Source organism: Peromyscus maniculatus, chromosome 18 (genome assembly GCF_049852395.1).
Source record: "Peromyscus maniculatus bairdii isolate BWxNUB_F1_BW_parent chromosome 18, HU_Pman_BW_mat_3.1, whole genome shotgun sequence".
NCBI classification, from domain to species: domain Eukaryota; kingdom Metazoa; phylum Chordata; class Mammalia; order Rodentia; family Cricetidae; genus Peromyscus; species Peromyscus maniculatus.
In genome coordinates, this window is record NC_134869.1 from 30,421,419 (window position 1) to 30,441,827 (window position 20,409).

The 20,409-nt window shown below is 40.0% G+C and overlaps 1 protein-coding gene across 3 annotated transcripts in view; it reads right to left on the reverse strand.

Moving 5' to 3' along the window:
• Mettl25 (methyltransferase like 25) overlaps window positions 1-20,409 on the reverse strand; it is a 77,080-nt gene that overhangs the window by 50,257 nt on the left and 6,414 nt on the right. For all 3 annotated transcript variants that reach the window (XM_042263187.2, XM_042263188.2, XM_042263189.2), the window contains exons 2-5: window positions 18,054-18,218; window positions 14,673-14,779; window positions 7,773-8,342; window positions 4,980-5,127 (exon numbers count right to left, since the gene is read on the reverse strand). In XM_042263187.2, the coding sequence (XP_042119121.2) occupies window positions 4,980-5,127; window positions 7,773-8,342; window positions 14,673-14,779; window positions 18,054-18,218 (990 nt within the window). The remainder of the gene's footprint in view (window positions 1-4,979; window positions 5,128-7,772; window positions 8,343-14,672; window positions 14,780-18,053; window positions 18,219-20,409) is intronic.

Here is a 20,409-nt window from a genome sequence, read left to right on the forward strand (position 1 = left end):
CCTCTGTCTTAGGGTTTCTATTGCTATAAAGACACACCATGACCACAGCAACTCTTATAAAGGAAAACTTCTAATGGGGTGCCATACATTTTCAGAGGTTTAGTCCATTATCATCATGGTGGGACACTGCAGCATGTAAGCAGACATGGTGCTGGAGAAGGAGCTGAGATTCCTACATCATGATCCTGCAGGCAACAGGAAGTGAACTGTCTCATTGGGCATGGCTTAAGCATTTATGAGACCTCAATGCCCGCCTCCACATTGACACACTTCCTCCAACAAGACCACACCCATTCCACCTAGGCTACACCTCCTAATAGTGCCATTCCCTTTGGGGACCATTTTCTTTCAGACCACCACAACTACCATCTATACATTTTTGTCCATTAGAACAACCATGATTTTAAACAAACATTCTAGGACCATATAAACATGGTACATAAATATTTTGGAATCATCAAAAGAAGACTAAGAGAATATTCTCTATACAGATACAGAAAGGCCATCAAAGTATATAAAGAAATGTAAGGTAACAGAACAGTTGTAGCCAGAAGGTATTCACAGCATACAGAAAGACATCCCATAGCAAACAGTTTATATGGTTCTTCGTTAAAATATAATAACACAAAAGGTGTATATAACTATGTGTATTTTTATTCCAGAAAGACTTCGAGGAAAAAAATAATGTGCATGGGGACTCTGTATTTAAATTTTTTCTGTTCTCCCACTTCCTAGTCTAAATTAGCTTTTACAACTTTTAAAGTTATTAGGAAGGTTCCTAGAATTAAGTTTATTTTATTTATTTATTTTTTTTGAAGAAGTTCTTCAAAGGCAAAGATGGCATCTCACATATTTTGTATTATCACCACTGAAAACAGACTGGAAACAGGTGACATTCAATGAATATTTGCTGAACTGAACTGTTTTTCACCTCTTTGGGTGTCTTAGCCCTTTCCTCGAGTATTAATGTTTATGAGCTACTCCCCAAGTTCTTCCTTTATTATACTTGAAGTGTCAAGTCCAGCACCTTGAAAACAGTTGGTGGTTTGAATAATGGCCCACAGAGGCTCATGTATTTGAATACTTAGTCACCAGGGAGTGGCCCTATTTGAAAGGATTAGGAGGTGTGGCCTTGTTGCAGTAGGTGTGGCCTTGTTAGAGGAAGTGTGTCACTGAGGGTGGGCTTTGATGTTTAAAAAGCCCCAGCCAATAGACAGGCTTCTGGGAATCCAGTGCCTGTGGTGTGACACCTTGCACAGCCTTGGTGCAGTGGGAAGGGGCTTAGACCTGCCTAGGCTCAGTGTGCTGGGCTCTGCTGACTCCCCATGGGAGACCTCGATTTGGGGATGTGGGGGTGTGGGGATGTGGGGATGTGGGGTGGCTTGGGAAAGAGGGTTGGGAGGTGGGAGAAGGGAGGAGCGGGGATCTGTGGGTGGTATGTGGAGTGAGTAGAAAATTTCTTAATAAAGAAAAATGAAAAAAAAAAAAAAAAAAAAAAGCCCCAGCCAAGCCAGGCCCAGTGGCTCTCTCTTACTGCTTCCTTCCGATCCTGATGTAGAACTCTTCGTTACCATGTAAGCTTGTGTGGTACCACATTCTCCACCATGCCAATAATGGACTAAACCTCTGAAACGGTAAGCCAGCCCCAATTAAATGCTTTCTTTTATAGTAGTTGCCATGGCCATGGTGTCTTTTCACAGTAATCAAACAGTAACTAAGACACCTTCCTTCTCACTTGTATAAAATGCAGCTGCTCTGACAGAAAAGAGTGCTTTGCCCCGGTACTTGATGACGTCTTTGAAATACTCTCTTAAACTCAACACATTATTCATTCTTATCAACATGTTTAAGTTGATATGGTTAATTCTGCAAACAAGAAGTCATGTACATTCTCTAATGGCTCATTACCAAATTTTTCTCTGGGAAGTCTGGTGGTTTGAGTGAGAATGGCCCCTATAGACTCATATATTTGAATGCTAGGTCCCCAGTTGGTGGAACTCTTGGGTTGTTGTGGTATTATGGGAAGAAGTGTGTTACTGGGGGTGGGCTTTGAAGTTTCAAAAGCCCATGCAATTTCCAGTTAGCTCTCACTTCCTCGTGGTTGTTGTCTCAAGACGTGAGCTCTCAGCTAAATCTTCAATGTCAGGCCTGTCTATTTGCTGCCATATCCCTTGCCATGATAGTCATAGACTCCCCCTCTCAAGCTATAAGCCCCCAATAATAAACTCTTCTGTAAGTTGCCTTGGTCATGGTATCTTAGCAAACCAATAAAAAAGTAGCTGGGACAGAAGTTGGAACCAGGAAGTGGGATACTGCTGTGTAGGCTGACTATGCTAATTTTTTTTTTTGGAGGACTTTGGAACTCAGGATTAAGAAAGTGGTTGACTGCTACATCCTGGGCTTACTGGGACATCCTAGTAGGAGCCTGGAAGACAGAGGTGATGAGAGCAATCTGGACTAAGCATCAGCCACATGGATCTGGATTTAGAGTCATGGAGGACACAAGAGCAAGGGGGTTATGGAATTGTCCTTCATAGTTATAGAAAGCCACTGAAACCAAGCATGAGGTTGGGGAGTTTCTGCATGGAGGCCTGAAGAAACTTGCATGAAGCTGTAAAAGTGAAGCCTGGATTGCACTGGAGACCCCAAAATGTTGCAACTGCCAGAGCCATAGATGTCTGCCAGGAAAAGTTATACACAGGGAGTGGAACCAGCCAGAGAAAGAAACATGTTACAGTCAGCAAAGCTGGAAGGGTGGAGCCATCTAAACCCTTCGACATTAGAGAGGACTTGGGAGTTTGTCCTGCTGAGTTTCAGTCTTGCTTTGGTCCTATCTTCTAACTTTTGAAATGGTAAACTACATCCTGTGCCACTGTATGTTGGGAGTATGCAATCTGGTTGTTGATTTTCCAGGGAGTTACAATTAAGAGATTTCCTTAATTAGAAGTTTTAGAAGAGACTTTGACTTTTAAACTGTAGAGATTATGAAAGACTACAGGGACCTCTGAAGACGGACTAGATGCATTTTGCATTATGACATAGCCACAAGCCTACAGAAGTCAGGAAGTGGAATGTGGTGGTTTGAATCAGAATGGCCCCTATAGGCTCAGATAGTTGAATACTTGGTTCCCTGTTGGTAGAACTCTTTGGAAATGGTTAGGATGTATGACCTTGTTGGAGGAAGTTTGTCCCTGGAGGTACGCCTTGAGACTTGAAAAGTCCACACCATTTCCAGGTAGCCCTCTCTCTTTGCCTGGTGCTTGTTGTCCATATGTCCAACATATGTTGTCCATATGTCTCAGCTGTTGCTCTAGCCTCATATTGTCTGCCTACCGCCATGCTCCCTGGCGTGGTCATGGAGACTAACCCTATGGAACTGGGAGCTAGCCTCAAACTGAACACCTTTAAGTTGCCCTGGTCATAGTGTTTTGTCATGTCAATATAAAAGTAACTAAGACATGAGAGAAAAACAGGAGAGTCAGTAAGTGCATGGGTATACCAGTTGTTCAATTCCTTCAGGCTCTTCCAGTGCCTCTCTAACATGTCTGTCCAGTGTTCTATGGCAGTGAAGAGACTGTGGCAACTCTTAAAGAGGAAAACACTGAACTGGGGCTGGCTTACAGTGTCAGAGGTTTAGTCCATTATCAGCAGTGCAGAATGCAGGCAGAGGTGGTACAGGAGAGGCAGCTGAGAGCTCTACATCTGACTCTATGGGCATCAGAGATACTGGGCCTGGCTTGAGCACTTGAAACCTCAAAGCCCACCCCCAGTGACACACTTCCTCCAATAAGGCCACACCTACTCTAACAAGACCCCACCTCCTAATTCCTGCCAAGTAGTGCCACTCCCAATGACCAAGCATTCGAGTTTATGAGCCTATGGGGATCATTCTTTTTCAAACCACCACAATCTCCTATTCAAACTTAGATTACAATACTACCTAATATATGAGAGGACCACTACTATTAATAGTGCAAAAAATATGGAAACAAATTTGAAACAGCAGTTTTGAATCTATATCTTATAGAGAGATTTATCATATAAAATGCACCAAGCAAATGCTATATTAGAAACTGCCAACACATTTTTCATTTTTCTCTTCAGGCAGCGTCCAGAGAGCACAGACGAAATGTTACTATTTTTTTTTTTTTTTTTTTTTTTTTTTTTTTTTTTTTTGGTTTTTCGAGACAGGGTTTCTCTGTGTAGCTTTGCGCCTTTCCTGGAACTCACTTTGGAGACCAGGCTGGCCTCGAACTCACAGAGATCCTCCTGCCTCTGCCTCCCAAGTGCTGGGATTAAAGGCGTGCGCCACCACCGCCCGGCGAAATGTTACTATTTTAATAAAAACAACAGTACTAAAGCTTTCTAAATTCATAGAAATCTAAGTATGCTGATTTTTCTTTTTTAAGAAAGAAATATTAATTATTCAGAAATGGAGAAAACTTTGGAAATGAGAATAATTTTTGTACTTATGATGAAAACAACAGTTTTACTCTCACAATCAAAGCAAAACTCAGAAGTATTTATAAATGAGTCCTACAAAATATACATCATTTATTAGTGAAATTACAAGTATTCGCAAAATTTTTAGTGTTCAGTAAGTCCATTCTATGGCCAAAGAAATGATAATAAAATATAAAAGTGATATTGTATCTAATTCCCTTAATATTATTAATGTTAAATTTGCAAGAAATTTTGATGTTATCTTAAATGCTAGTTCTAGTCACAATCATGGCTGGGCATGGTGGTAAAAGCCTCTAATCCAAGCACTCAGAGGGCAGAGGCAGATGGATCTCTGAGTTCGTGCCAGCCTGGTCTTTATAGTGAGCCCCAGGACATCTGAGACTACACAGTGAGCTGCTTTCTCAAAAACAAAACAAGAGAAATCAATCAAGATACAATAATGACCAAAAGAGAAATAGAAAATAGCTACAGTAATTGAAATGAGTAAGAATTATGACACAAAGAATGCTTACTACCTTTATGCTGGTCTTCAAATTCTTCAGATAAAAGATGGTAGCAACAACCCACACTGCAAACTCCCTTGACTTCAGACTTGGATGCAAATATCCGTAGAGTGTTTGGTGCAAGGTCACCACAAGTATGAAGACCCACCACTAAACAGTCCTTTAGAGACAAAGCAAAAAAAAAAAAGGGCAATTAAAAGAAGAGTTTAAAACTATACATGTGAAGATTTTAAGTGTCTTTTCAAACATGGGAACTTTTAAATGATCAATTCTACATTAAAAAGTATTACAAATCATTTTATATGCAAAATAAATAATTATTCCTTTTAGGCAAAATGGCGATACTTTCACTACAGGTACTATTTATTTTTGTTTTGTTTTTTAATTTCTTCATTTGTATTTTTTCTCATTTCTTTTACAGCTAATATTTGCTTAATAGCTGGATACTGCACATTAAAGGTTAAGGTTGGATGAACAATGCAACTACTCGATAAACCTGAGAGTTGAGATGTTTATATGATACTATGACTATCCTAGGCCAATTCTTTTATTGATTGAACTTATTCAGGCTGCCCACCTTGGAAAGCCTAGTTATAAGAAACACAAAGGGTACAAACTGTCATTTCTAGCATAATGCCAATATGTTTAGTTTATTTGTTGACCAGATTTAATAAAGTGAAGACATGTATTTTTGCTCTCAATTTTCAAACATGAATTTTATATAAAAATTGTCTTATGAAATGCTTTTTCCAATTACTCAAATCCTAATTTAAATGTACTTACATGAAATTGGTACAAATGCATACATGCATAGAATTTTGTCAATCTACAAATCATCCCATAGTTGAATTTATTATTGCTTTGTTTAACATGAATCATAAAATTGCATTAAAGAGGAGCAAATGGGACCTTTCATGAAGTCAATTTGTATACATATACTTTTGTAATTTGGAGCTAAAGCCTTTTAGGAAAGTTGCATTATCTTTTGAGGTTTTAAGAAGATACACTTAAACACAGACATTCCATGGGTCACATTATTATTATATTTATGATATAAATATACTCATAGCAATTTCTCAGGTTTTCTTCACAACAACACACACAAGAAAGTCATCATATTCCCTAAATGCTATGTAAAGAATTATTCAGCCAACAGTTCAATTTTTATAGTACCAATTAGAATTAGTTTTAAAGGCATGGTGGTAACAAGGCTATAGTCCCTGTACTCAGGAGGCTGAAGCAAGAGAATTGCCATGAATTTGAGGCTATCCTGGGCTACATAATGAATTATAGGCTAGCCAGGCTTACATAGCAAGACTCTGTCTCAAAAGAAAAGAAATATAAAGAAAAGAAAAGGAAAGAAAACAAGCAAAAATACTGACGATACTGTTTAAGAGATATCAAAGAACTAGATAATTATCAATAAATCCAACTACACAAATGAAATAGATCAGTGTCACTAAGAACATAAACTTGAGAAACAGAGTCCAGTTCATGATTTTGCAAATGTATTTAACTTTTTGGTTTGTTACAGACTCCTTATAATGTCTTCCTACCTAGTCCAGGCTGTCCTTGAATTCAGGATCCTCCTACTTCGGTCTTTATGCTGTCTACAGAGGGGTACCACTATGCTCAGGTTGTACAGTTCTAGTAATATAATTCCAAGACTATTTTGGAAAATTGAAGTGATAAAATATACTTAAAGTTTGAATTTTTAATGGGGTAACCTAATTACTCCTTTGAAATTCGTGAGCACTAATGTTTCCTTTAACTGGTACCTGTTATATGTATCTGGCAAGAAGGGGGTTTTGGAGAGATGCTCACTGGTTAAGAGCATGTGCTACACTTGCAGAGAACCCAAGGTTGGTTCTCGGCATGCAGGCTGGGTGCCTTACCCACTTGCCTATACCTCTAGATCCATGATGGCATCCACCTCTCTTCCGGCGTATGCGGTTGCTGCAATAACATCCACACAGAGACTCATGCATATGCACATAATTTAGAAATAACAATAACATCTTAATGAAAAATCCCTGTGGCGGGGGAAACTGCTCTTTGTAAACACCATATAAAACAAAGATTTGAATGTATAAAGCTTTCTGCCACTTTGTTTAGCCATAACTTTTAGGAAGATTTTTAAAAATTAAAAAATAATATTAACTTCAAAAGATACTTTGTCTTATAAAAAAGTTAGGCTAAATAATCTGTAGAAGCTTCTAGAAATACTGCTTTAACATATAATAGCGTACTTAAGATGTACTGTCTTTCATTATACAACATGACAACTTAGAAAACATTACAGCCTTAAAGAATTCTCATAGGCTATTCTTGCTCTAGGAGACTGCACATCTGTCAATAAATTCATGCTAATTACCTCTTTATCTGTTCTCACTGCCCTCACCTGATCAAGTGTGCATGCATGAAAACCTGTCGTACTTCATGAACATCCAATATTGCTATAAGTGTCAATTCAAAACAATAAAAATTGTGAAAACACTAAGACTTTTCTTGGACTAGAATGTTAACAGTCTCTAAACCGTGGATATGATAATTTGGCTTACTCTCTAGCATTTGTGCTAGCTCTTCTACGTAGAAGCGAAATGAGTAGAGGATTTTGTATTATATAGTATGTGCTTATTAAATTTTGACAGTTGTGGGCACAAAGAAAGCCAGCTTAGGATTTTATTCTGGATATTCAGAACTGATGTGTCAGCTAATATCACCTAACTACAACAACAAGTTCTTCAAATTGTATTCTATGTTGACGGCATTCTTTCAAACTAGAGGATTCAAAAGTAGACTCACCTCCAGATCTTTAACAATGTCATGCAATTCTGAATCAGCGGTGATAAAAGAAGTCAGTGGTGAATAGATACTTGAGTCACTAGGCTTTGACGTCACCTTTCTTGTCCGTGTCCTCACTTCCGACATCTCGGTGTTGTGCACCTGGGATGAGGTAGGTTCGATGGCTTCAGTAGGCAAAATGTCCACGAGAGAAAAGGCAGTTTCGAGTGACTGGGCATGGAGATTCCCTTGCCGTTTCCTGATGACCGAACCTGCTGACTTTGAAAACTCTGGCAAAACATCGGCAGACAAGTCTTGAGTCACAAGAGTGTTCTTCGGTGTACTCTCAAAATCTCCCTTACACTTTACTTCCTTTTGCACTTTCTTTTCTTCCGGCATTTTTAATGCTGGTCCATGGGCATCACCTCTTGTCTGAGCACGATACAGGTTCCAATGTTTCTTCAACTTCCTGTTTCTCTCCTTAGCTCCATGAGTATTAGTATTTGAGGAGTCTATGCCATAAACGTTTAAACCATACTTTAAGGACAAAAAGGAGCTTAGGTAGCCTTTACCAGAACCCACGTCAATTATCTGAGGAGAACAAAAAAAATGAATTCAGGATTTTTTAGTTAATTAAATGGTAGTAGAAACATTCCAGATATTTTATTAAGATGAATAAGCAAATGTAATATATCATTTATATAATCTATCCAATCTCAATGAGTCTAAAGTTTTAAACCTAAACCATTTTCTATCGTAACTTGTATTACCATCCTAAAAATACCTTTTTAGACTAAAAAACATTTTCTTAAACAACTTAAGCTTTTCTGTCTCTCAACCTTATGCATCTTACATTTCTTTTATGAGTTTCTTTCTGAATTTGGTAACAAGGAAAACTGTAACTATAACTATCCTATCTTTAGCTCCATCAAAGACCCGAGGATATAATATTACCTGGGTAAACAGGAAGTGCAGAGCAAACAACTTCCAAAACTATAGAAATGACAGACGGGCTGGCTGCCTGGACAGTCACTTGAGGTTCCTCTGCAATACTGGGACATTCAACTTTGACCTACAGGCCTAGAATATCTGACAGACTTTTCTATGAAGCAGGAAATTCTGAAGGACTGTCCTATTTTGTCTTGGCAAAGTTCGGCAGTGTCCTGTTTGTCCAACTCAGACAGCATACTGTCAGCAGTCGAGGTAACGGCAGTCTCTTGTCCAGTGGCTAACCTTGCCACAATGAAAGCAAACTCCATATGGAGGTTCTTCAATGCCCATCATCCTTTTTTAAAATATATTGGTTCTGCCAATTGGATTGGAGCAGATGTGTCTCATTATCATGAAAAGCTTTATGTTATTAAAACATTAAAATGCCATATTCTGTAAGTCTCTGGTGTTTGAAGACCATCTATCTATCTAAAATATATCTGTTTGACTTTAAAAATATACCTAACATGGCCACAAATGTGATTGTTAGATGATTAACTACTAACCTGTATTTCTTAATTATCCTAAATAGTTTGTAATAATAGCTTTCAAGGACTAGAAATTTGCATTACATTGTTAAATGTGCTACATCGGTACAATATTTTAAAGAGTAGAAACATATATACGGTATAACAAGAAAACCCTTAAATTTGTATCAATATACAAAAATTGATACCAATGTAAAAATTTCAAGTAGTTGCTTTTTTAGTTTAAAAGTAATTCAATAATCTACCCTTTTATCCTATCAATCCTATATTCCCCCTTTTTCTTCGCTGAACAAGACCCCTGAATCCAACCAACCTTCCTTGCTTAGTTTCCTCTCTTACGATGACCAACAACTTGTAACTAACCCCCCTAAACAATGACAAACATCCATAACTCATTGAAGGACCAAAAACTAGATACCCTACCTTTTGGGAATGTGGGTATTGTGTTCTCTAGACTGCTTCCTGTTGTTGGGGGGTGGGGGTGATGGCATCATTGGGGGACCCTGAGAAAATTGGGATAACTGGGAGAACTAGCTGTTGTCTAGTCTCAGTGTGGATGGGAAAATGGAGGGCTTATCTGAAGTTCTGGCTGGAGTAGTCCGTGCGGCTGGGCCATCTCAGCCAGCAGCACTGAATTTGTTCTGGTTGTAGAATTTTGAGGAAACCAAAACAGAGGCATTCTGACAGGCTGGATCACTCAGGCTACTTGTCTTCATTGGTGTCTGGTTCATTGTTTTCCCTGCCCTAGCTCTGGGAAGTTGCTGAGCCTGCTTTCCAGAGTCCCCGCCAGTGGCAGCAGACTGAAGTGAGTGCTCACAGAGAGGCTCAGGGGGCAACTGTGGAGACTTCTGGTACATGTGGTCGTGCCACAAGACAACATAAAAGTATCTAGTAATGACTTTAACAAAGGCCAGAAACCCATATACTGAGGACTATAGAATGTCACCTAAAAACCTGAAAGGTTAAAACAGAGAGATAGCTTGTGTCATGAACTAACAATCTCAATACTAAGATAGCAATTCTTCTCTTTAAATTCACACAGGTCAACACAATCCTAGTTGAAACAAGAAGGCTTTCTAAAAACACTGAAAATTATATATTACAATTTATATGGGAATGCAAACCACCTAAGAATAACAAAAACAATTTTCAGAAAGAATAAAGTTATCACTAGTTCAACAATTAACATAAAATGGGCTGGGACAAGGGCTCCATATTAACATTATGGGCTGGGACAAGGGCTCCATATTAACATGATGGGCTGGGACAAGGGCTCCATATTAACATAATGGGCTGGGACAAGGGCTCCGTGGATAAAGAGCTAGTCCTGTAAGCACAAGGACCCAAATTTGGATTCCCAGAACACACACAGAAGTGGAGCAGGCATGAAAGACACCAGTAATCAAAGCAGCAGGAAGCAGACACAGGACTCCTCCAGCAATCTGACTTGCCAATCTTGTTGGCAAGGTCAGAGTACAACAAGAGATAATGCTTCAATAAATAAAGTGGAGTGTGATCAAAAATATCAACCTGATATCAGCGTCAGCGTTGGGCCACCACAAGCACACACCCATAGGTAAACACACTGGAGGCACATCACACGCAAATACACATGCAAAAAAGGAATTAACATAAAACAGTGATCTAAACACTTTATTAGTAATGTAAGAACAGACATAAAGCATGGGGAAAGAGTCATGAAATAGACCTATACTTAAATCCTCAACAGATTTTAGACAGACTGCCCAAGTATAAAATAATCTTTTCAATAAATAATACTGTGGTAACTAGATGGCTAAATGGGGGGGGGGGGGGTGAACTGCGCCTCTCACATAGGAAACAAATATTAATTAAAAGATTAAAAGTGGATCACAGGTCTAAATGTAATAGTAAAAATAATACACTTTGGAAGAAAACATAAAAAAAAAAACTTTGTGATCTAGGGATAGGCCAAGATTTCATATATAGAACACACAAAAGTATGAACAACAAAACACAGTTAAATATATATTTCATTAAAAATAAAACTTTTGCTATTCAAAAAATACAATTTAAATTTAGACGATATTTTTTAAAATTTTTGTTGTTTTTATTTAATTATTTATGTGTAAGTGTGTCTGTATGTGTAAGTCTATATGTATGTGTGTGTGTATGTATGTGTATATGTGTGTGTGCTCATGCGTGTGCATGCCACAGAACAATGCAGGACACAGGATGTCTCCCACCCTCTTCCACCCAGGGATTGAACTCTGATCGTCAGGCTTGGAGGTAAGCAGCTTTATCTGCTCAATCATCTTGCCTACCTCTATGTATTTCAAATACACAGCTGAATGGAGTAGAGAGGAGCTAACAAGCCTCCACCCCTAGCTGAGGACCTATTCAGTTTCTCAAAGGGCTATGCCTAGCTCCACCCCTCCAACTTTGCTGCCTGCAAAGTACATCTCTCTCTTAGACTGACTCCGAGACCTGAGTGCAGCCCTTCCTCGGCCGATTCGCCCCAGTTCTGACATTCCAGCATCTCAGGTTGTCCATAGTAACCCAGACTTCACCTTTCCAATAGCCTTTTTAGATTTCCTCATGTTGCCAGATCTCAGTGGCTCTCTGAATCATAGAAGTGTCTCCACAAAATGGACAACACTGTCAGTTTAAGTGTTCAAGGCTCAAGACGGAGGCTGCCCCATCTGGACCACAGTTTCAATAGCTTCTGTGTGCCAAAGATGGTGGCTTTCCTAGGTGTTTGCTTTCCAGGAACAGGAAACCCCTTAGACTCTTTTTCTCATAAGTTTGATCCTAGATGGAGTCTTGCCCTCTAAGTACCTGTGATGACTACTCCTTTGTCAACGACCATATCCGTAATTAACTAAAACCCCAAAATGGAGGGGCACACCTGTAAGGGGTTTTTGTTTAATTTGAAGTGGGAAAATCCACTTCTAATTGGATCTTTGAGGTGGGAAGACACATCCAGAGATCATTTGAGGTAGAGGACCCACCTCTAATCTGAGCCACGCCTTCTGCTAGAAGCCTAAATGAGGACATGAAAGAGGAAACTTTTGCTCTTTGCCTACCTGCTGTCCCTCACAAGCAAATCCATTCCTTCACTGGCACTAGAGTCTACTTCTTTGGGATTCCAGCTTATGCTGATGACCAGCTGAGACATCTAGCCTCATGGACTAAACAACTACTGGATTCATGGATATTGCATTCATAGGCAGCCATTGTTAGATTAGTTGGACAAGAGTCTGTAAGTCATTCTAATAAATCCCCTTTCTCTATATATATACACATAGAGAGATTCATTCTATACGTTCTATTACTCTAGAGAACACTAATATACTACCTTTTCTATCGGTCAACTATAGGAGCAGGAAGCCTCTTTTTAATGGCTCCATTTTCTTTAACAATTACAGCCTCTCTTTCACTGTAGGCTGGCATAAAAGTCATTCCGTAATTAACAGTGGCACAAACTCAATGTTATGCTGTCTTGAATTTTTTTTTTTTTTTGTGCCGCAAACAAATTAGTTTGTAACTTTTCAATTCAGCCTTAAGCAAATTCTCCTAACTAGGCAGAATGTACCACATTTTCTGCAAAGTATCACATGGATGGCCCCTAGCCTAATGCATGATAGAGTCTAAGATTCTGTATAAAACCTCACGAGCTAGTATGGAGGGGCCCCAAAACAGCTGCCATGACAGGCTTAGTTAGGGGCCCAGGCACAGCTTCTGTGACAGGCTTACTGGCAGGCAACACCCAGATCCAGGAAAAGCCTTAAGCTGACACCACCCAGGGATCCACCCAGTGATGGGGAAGTACCTAACCTCCCAAACATTCCAATCATTAGATAAGGTGGCCAGATGTCCCTGAGTCTAGCACACACCTATTTTTGTTTTATAGATAGCCCTAGACAACTGTCAGCCAATCAGGGTCCTGAACCCTGGAAATTCCCTCACTCCAATCTCTGCTATGATAAAAACCCCACCCTGCCTGGGCTCAGGGCTCTCTGTTCTCACCTGTGTCAGACAGAGAGACCAAGCCCAGAGCTTGAAGAAAATAAAGGCTCTTTGCTTTTACATGCCGGATTTTGGTCTCTGTGGTGGTCTTTTGGGGGTGCCCTCGATTTGGACATAACACTAGAAGTCTACTTTCTGCTCTTAGCATTACTGCTTTCCAAGCTCCCATTGCAATAGTTTATTATTATTATTATTATTGTCATTATTATTTTGGTTTTTTGAGACAGGGTTCTCTGTGCAGCTTTTGAACCTCTCCTAGAACTCACTCTGTAGATAAGGCGGGCCTTGAACTCACAGAGATCTGCCTGCCTTTGCTTCCTTGGTGCTGGGCTTAAAGGCGTGCACCACCACTGCCTGGCTCCATTACAATAGTTTACTAAGCTCTGTTACAGGACTCAATGGCTTTTCCATCCCAAAGTCTCCCACAAAACAGTCCAAAGGCATAAAAGCTATAGAGTCAGTGTTAGCACAGCAAAGACCCCACTCCTGATACAGTTCCTGTATTAGTTACCTTTCCATTGCTGTGATAAACTAGTCTGACAAAAAGCAACTTTGGGGACAATGACTATATTTTGGCTTATCCTTCCAGAGGGTATAAACTCCATCACAGCAGGAAGGTATGGCAGCAGGAGCATGAGGGCAGGCTTCCTGGTACCCAGGAAGCAGAGTGTTCACATTTCATTCATACACAGGAAGCAAAGTGCTCACATTTCACTCATACACAGGAAGCAGAGTGCTCACATTTCACTCATACACAGGAAGCAGAGTGCTCACATTTCATTCATACACAGGAAGCAGAGTGCTCACATTTCATTCATACACAGGAAGCAGAGTGCTCACATTTCATTCATACACAGGAAGCAGAGTGCTCACATTTCACTCATACACAGGAAGCAGAGTGCTCACGTTTCACTCATACACAGGAAGCAGAGTGCTCACATTTCATTCATACATAGGAAACACAGTAAGAGGGACGAAGGGAAAGGGGCCAGGCTACAAACCCCCAACTCATCCCCAGTGACCAGTTCCTCCAGGAGGCTCCACCTCCTAAAGACTCCATAACCTCCACAGACAGCATCACCAACTCAGGACGGACCAGGTGTTCAGATACATGAGCCTATTGGTGGCGTCTCACATTCTAACCACAACACTGGTTTACAAAGTATTCCATATAAATGCAAATGCATAAAGTTATGAAGGACAATACTGCAGTAAATAGCCTTTACCTTATTCTAGCTTGGTATAGCTTAGTGGCAGATCTCTAAAGAAGAATTGAGTGCTGCATGTGGTCTCTTTGGCAAGTGAAATAAACACTGAAAGGAAAGTCAAAAAGAGGAGATGGGGTGGAGAACAACAGTCCAATAAAAGGTAAAAGTAGAAAATGAAATCTGAGTGATACAAAAAATAGGATGTACTTACAAGGAAATACTCTTACCTGCTTTAAACCATAGTAATCAGCAATACTGCAGATTAGCTCTGACATTGCCTGAACCTCATGAGATTTTTTTGTATTCATAAACTTAATTGCCTTCACATTTTCACCTGAATGAAAATAAAGAAAATTAAAATACTGCTACTAAAGAGAATTTTAATGAGTTGTTACCTGATACTCACAGCCTTTTAAATTAATGTAAAAATGGCATAAATTCTACTGTGATATCTGTGTGGTTTCTACTAGTTTAATGGGTATGATTCAGACTGGATAAAATAAAAATATCCACAGATAATTAAAATCATTCTTGTTATAACAAGTAGTTAACTATAAATGAAAAAGCTGTACTACAAAAAAACTGTTTCAAAGAACAGCTTTATCAGAGTAAAAAGATAAGCAAGAAAGTAGAAATAGACATTTCTAATACACACAGATGAAAATAAAACCAACTCCTATACACCAGTAAGAAAAACACTGCCCAATACAAGAACAGACAAATGAGCTATTTTTCTACCTCCATTACCCAAAACAGTGGTCACCAACCACACAACTATTTACACTTACACTTAAAATTACCAAAGCCAAAATGCAAATTAAACTTTCAAACTATAGCAGCACATCTGAAGAGCTTAACAGCCACGTGTAGCTATTTTCACTAGACAGTGTACAGCAACAGAGAACATTCCACAACACAGCATGTTAACGTACACACTCTATTTTATGGAATATAAAGCACATCCAACAAGGTATTCAACAAATAATCAGACATGTGGGAATTGGGTGGTGGCAAGTTGAAATTTAGGGCTGGGCTAGAAATAAACAAACCTATTATGTCATGGCAGTGATCACATGTGACATGCCTGCTTGTAGGCTGAGCCTCTTTCCTCTTCTATGGAAAAATGTAAGAACCTTGCTAATAAGGTCTTTCCAGGGGTACATGGTAGTTATACAATGGTATTCTGCTGACAGATCCCGGCCCAGAAAACAAATAAACTGGCACACTCCAGGATGGGAGTCCATTCCCTCCATGCACAGCAGGCACTAGCTAGTAGCCCTTCAATTCCAAGGCAACTTTCTTTTACTGGCATAAGACCATACCCACCTAGATCTTGGGGATGGTTTCACGTTCGCATTTGCTACTCCTGCTCACTCTGATACCCAACATACAGTCCTCAAGTTTTAGAGGGCAGAGGGAAGGCCAGTTCACTCAGCTGTGGCCAGTGAGAAACAGCTGGGATGAAGTACTTAGTGTTGTGGCTGCGTTGCTCATAGCAATGTTGCCGATGAACTCAATTACAGCCAGAGCGCCCTTACCCAGAGCCAAGAAGCCCCCAAATCCTTTGTTTTGCTCCAGGAGGAACATAATAAAGTAATTTTCATTACAATACTTAGAGATAAAGGAAACAACAACAATAATAATAAAAATTGGACTAGAAGAAGGATAAGCCCCCTTTACAATGAAGGGCTTCTGAGGATCCACTTTGGCCTGCAAACAGTAAGCACTAATAGCACAAAATGACATGTGCCTCTTAACCAGGAGCAGGAAAAAGAAGTCCTTTAATTAGCATCCCAGTTAAAAGTGTAAAGCTGCCGGGCGGTGGTGGCGCATGCCTTTAACCCCAGCACTCGGGAGGCAGAGGCAGGCGGATCTCTGTGAGTTCGAGGCCAGCCTGGGCTACAGAGTGAGTTCCAGGAAAGGCGCAAAGCTACACAGAGAAACCCTGTCTCGAAAAACCAAAAAAAAAAAAAAAAAAAAAGGTGTAAAGCTGGACTTACTGATGGGGAAATAATCAATCAAACCTTCCTGCATGCATCAACTCATCAGTGCCGGGAGAAATAAGATGAAAGAAGAGAAAAAGAAAAAATTCTGTAACTGTCTGACACCCACATGGCAGCTCTCTACTGTTCAAAACTAGTTCCAGAGGCCCTCTTCTGACCTGTGTGTGCACCAGGCACACACTTGTGCACAAATATGCAGGTGAGCAAGACACTCACATACATAAAATAAATCTTAAAAAAAAATTTAAGAAAAAAGAAGCTATAAGTAATGTCTGCAACACTAAAACTAATTTGGATCCAGCCTGCTTATGAGATAATGTTACTAAAGGCAAGTTAAAGTCCTGAATGAGCCAGGCGGTGGTGGCAGTGGTGGCGGCGCACGCCTTTAATCCCAGCACTCGGGAGGCAGAGGCAGGCCAGATCTTTGTGAGTTCAAGGCCAAGCTGGTCTACAGAGGAAAGGCACAAAGCTGCACAGAGAAACCCTGTCTCAAAAAAACAAAAAAAAAAAAAGTCCTGAATGAATTGACATAATACAGGATGAGTGGGAATACATCCTGGTTCTTATGAATACGTGCTAAAATACTTGCAGGTAATATGGTATCTGTGACTGATGGTCAAAGGATCCAGATTTATAAAAAGTATGCTTATAGCAAACAGGTAGGATTTTTAACACGGCAATTCTAGATCAAAAGCATCCAAGATTAAGCCGGGCGGTAGTGGCGCATGCCTTATTCCCAGCACTGGGAGGCAGAGGCAGAGCACTGTGAGTTCAAGGCCAGCCTGGTCTACAGAGCAAGATCCAGGAAAGGCGCAAAGCTACACAGAGAAACCCTGTCTTGAAAAAAAAACAGTATCCAAGATTCACTGTAGTATTCAAGTAATAGTTCTGTAAGTTTAGAGCTTTCAAAACAAAGAAGAAGAAAAAATAAAGTTGATGAAATAATGAAGGTCAAATGAGACAAGACAACAAAAAACTTGGTAAACGCTAAATCAAGAAATCAAGTCATGTATTCCCTATTCTAGCATTAATGTAACTATTATTGAACCCACTGGCTCGACTACCAAAGCTGGTTCCTCAGCACAGAACAGTCGGCTTTTAAAGCCACAGCCTCCTCATAGCTACGGTCTAACTGCGGTGTCTACTGGCATTTAACGTAACCGTGGAGATGCGTTTCCATCTATCTTGCCAACTGAGTTTTAATTCTGGCTGTCTCCACTTTCTGATACTTATGTCTCCCCCATTTTCCCAGCAACCACCATCCACGTTCCCCCCAAAGAACTAGCCACAGAGATCATCATCTAACTGCAGTAAAAACTAATGCAAGGGTTTGGACATCAGTAGTAGCACAATCCATTGGCATTTGAAACTGTTTGAAACTAAAGACACCCAGGAACTAATGTAGGGAAAAGCAGAGAGACCTGTATATGCTCTTTATACGGGATAAGAGAACCTGTTCTTCTCATAGGAGCTAACTTCTCAGTGCTTGGAATAATATCCAGCAACAAACTCAGACATTATTAATGGATAGACATATACATGAGCCACGTACTGCTTTTAAGAACCTAAAACGCAGAAGCATATGTCAGTCCCAATCACACATACCAGTTCTCTGCTCTTTGTTTACTCGAAGGGCGGTAAGCAACTGCTCAAAAGGAGTACACAGCCCCAAGCTTTGCACAGAGTAGCGCTTGGCGGCCAGAGCAAAGGCTTCCGTGCTCATCAGCTTCTGAGACGTTTCACAAAAGACTTGGGGGAGATCAATAAAACCTGAAACAGTGGACAGAAACGGAAGATGAGCAGTAGTTAATATCTAAACTCTTTTAAGATTTTAAAGCAGCAAATGAACCATGATGATTTTATGGCAACTGACAAGATTTTAACTTCAGATCTGGCAATATCACTAATAGCTCCTTTGAACTTGTTATTTAAATTATCGGCCTCTGCAAAACCTGGTTTGAGCACTTTCTCCAATGATGTTTTTAAAGATCAAATGAAAATTTGGTCTTTGTTTTCCAGGAGCAACAAGAGCAGCGGTTTTCAGTCTGAAGAGTAATGTAGTGATTTAACTCATGAGCTGTCTTTTCTGACCGACCTGTGCAGTTCAAGGTGCCAGTCTTTGTACCCTCTACTCCTGCTCCTGTCGGATAGTATTGCAGTCTTACTCGTCTATGCCATTGCTAAGGGACATCGATCTATTTCTAAGCTTTTTCTTTCCAATTTGTCCATAGTGCTTCATAAAACCTCAACGGATAAAGCAGTCCAAGTGAGCCCACTCATTAAAGGGTGTTTTTAAAAACTAAATCAACGTGTAACAAAAACAAAAGCAAGCTCACAAAACCAACAAATCCAGTTGTTGAAGTATGCGAAGCATTCACTTAGGGGAAGCATACAATCTAGGGAACAACTCTGAGTCTACCAAAACCGAACAAACACCGTAATATGTATTCCGTGACGTCCCGTCTAGCATAGCTGGCCCTCACAATTCCATTTTAAAATATCCACTTAAACACAAAGAAAACTGCTGCTCTCTGACAAAACTTGAAAACAACGTAACTGAAAAATAGCTTCAAATTCTAAATAAAACTATATGCCTCCACTCATATCCTTTTAAAATTAGTATCTCTTAAGTTGGTGGTATAATGTGTGCTAAATTTTTTATTAAACATAAAAATAGCAGAGATGTGTGACTTCAACTTTTGAATCAAACAGAAAAGAAAACCACAAGGTTACCATGGGTGAATTTATTTAATAAAGATTTTTGGAAATTGTACAAGCCGAATTTCCTGATGCAGCCAAAAGTAATAAAATCGACATCAAAATATTTAAACATGATGGGGGGGCACTCAGTCAACTATTAAGTGAGACTTTCAGGTTTAAGAGCAGTCTCAACATCCAAAGGTTCCAGGGGAGCAGTTTCTTAGAGTGTGATAGAATAAAAGCATGAAGTTGCAGTGAGCAGAGGGGCCCATTATATTCGTCAGTTATTGGGCAATGTTGCCAACAGAAAGAAATGTGATGTTGCTGTTGGAAAAGGAAGTGTCTGAATCAACTTAGCTGTCCTACTGAAAAGTCTTGAAAATATTCCATTTTGACCTGAACTAAATGCTATTCATTTGCTTAATTACAAGCACCCCAGAAATTTGGGGTATTGGAGGCCTAAGTTAAAATGGCACCACATTTTCAACCATAGTCAGTTTTTAAAGGATTACATATTTTGATTCAATCTCATAGTTTATTTCTTTAGAGTTAAAACCAGATTATTCAGTCCAGAGTTCTACAACTAACTGGTTTCTGATCACAGAAATCCAGCTGAGGTGGGGTTTTTTTGTTGTTGTTTGTTTATTTGTTTGTTTTTTCTGAGAGATTCAGTCTGTAACAACCACAGTTTGCTGCTTTTGGAGATTCACAGAAAGTGAGAAGGGCCAATGATCTTGTCTTTACTTCCTTCTGTGATCCAGCAAGTGAGAAGGCCGTGGGGCAATGCCCATGTCCAGGTCCCCACAGGGCCCTGTGTCTGCCTAAGTCTGTGATTGGCAGCCAGCAGCACAGAGGCCACAGTGCCGGTGAGTTTCAGTTACTTTCTAGTTGGGGGCAAATATCCTCCCCACAGGGAAAGCTGCATTTTTAAAAAAATCTGTTGCCTGTTTCCATCGGCACATCCTGTGGCTTGATTGTTTTGCCTACACCTCCCTCTACTGGACGTTCCTGATCTTTCTCCAGTGTCCGCTTCACTTGTCTTGTCTGGGTGACCTCCATCACTGTCGCAGGGCAGTGTCTTGCAAGAGAGGTACTAGACCCATGTGAAACAGATTAACTGGAGAGCGGATGAGCTGGCTCACAAAAAGCGCTTGCTGCACATTCCGACCACCGGAGTCTATCCCCACAGTGGAAGGCTAGAAACCGACTCCTGGTAGTCGTTTGCTGACCTCCAGAGACCCACCAAAGTATACTACACATG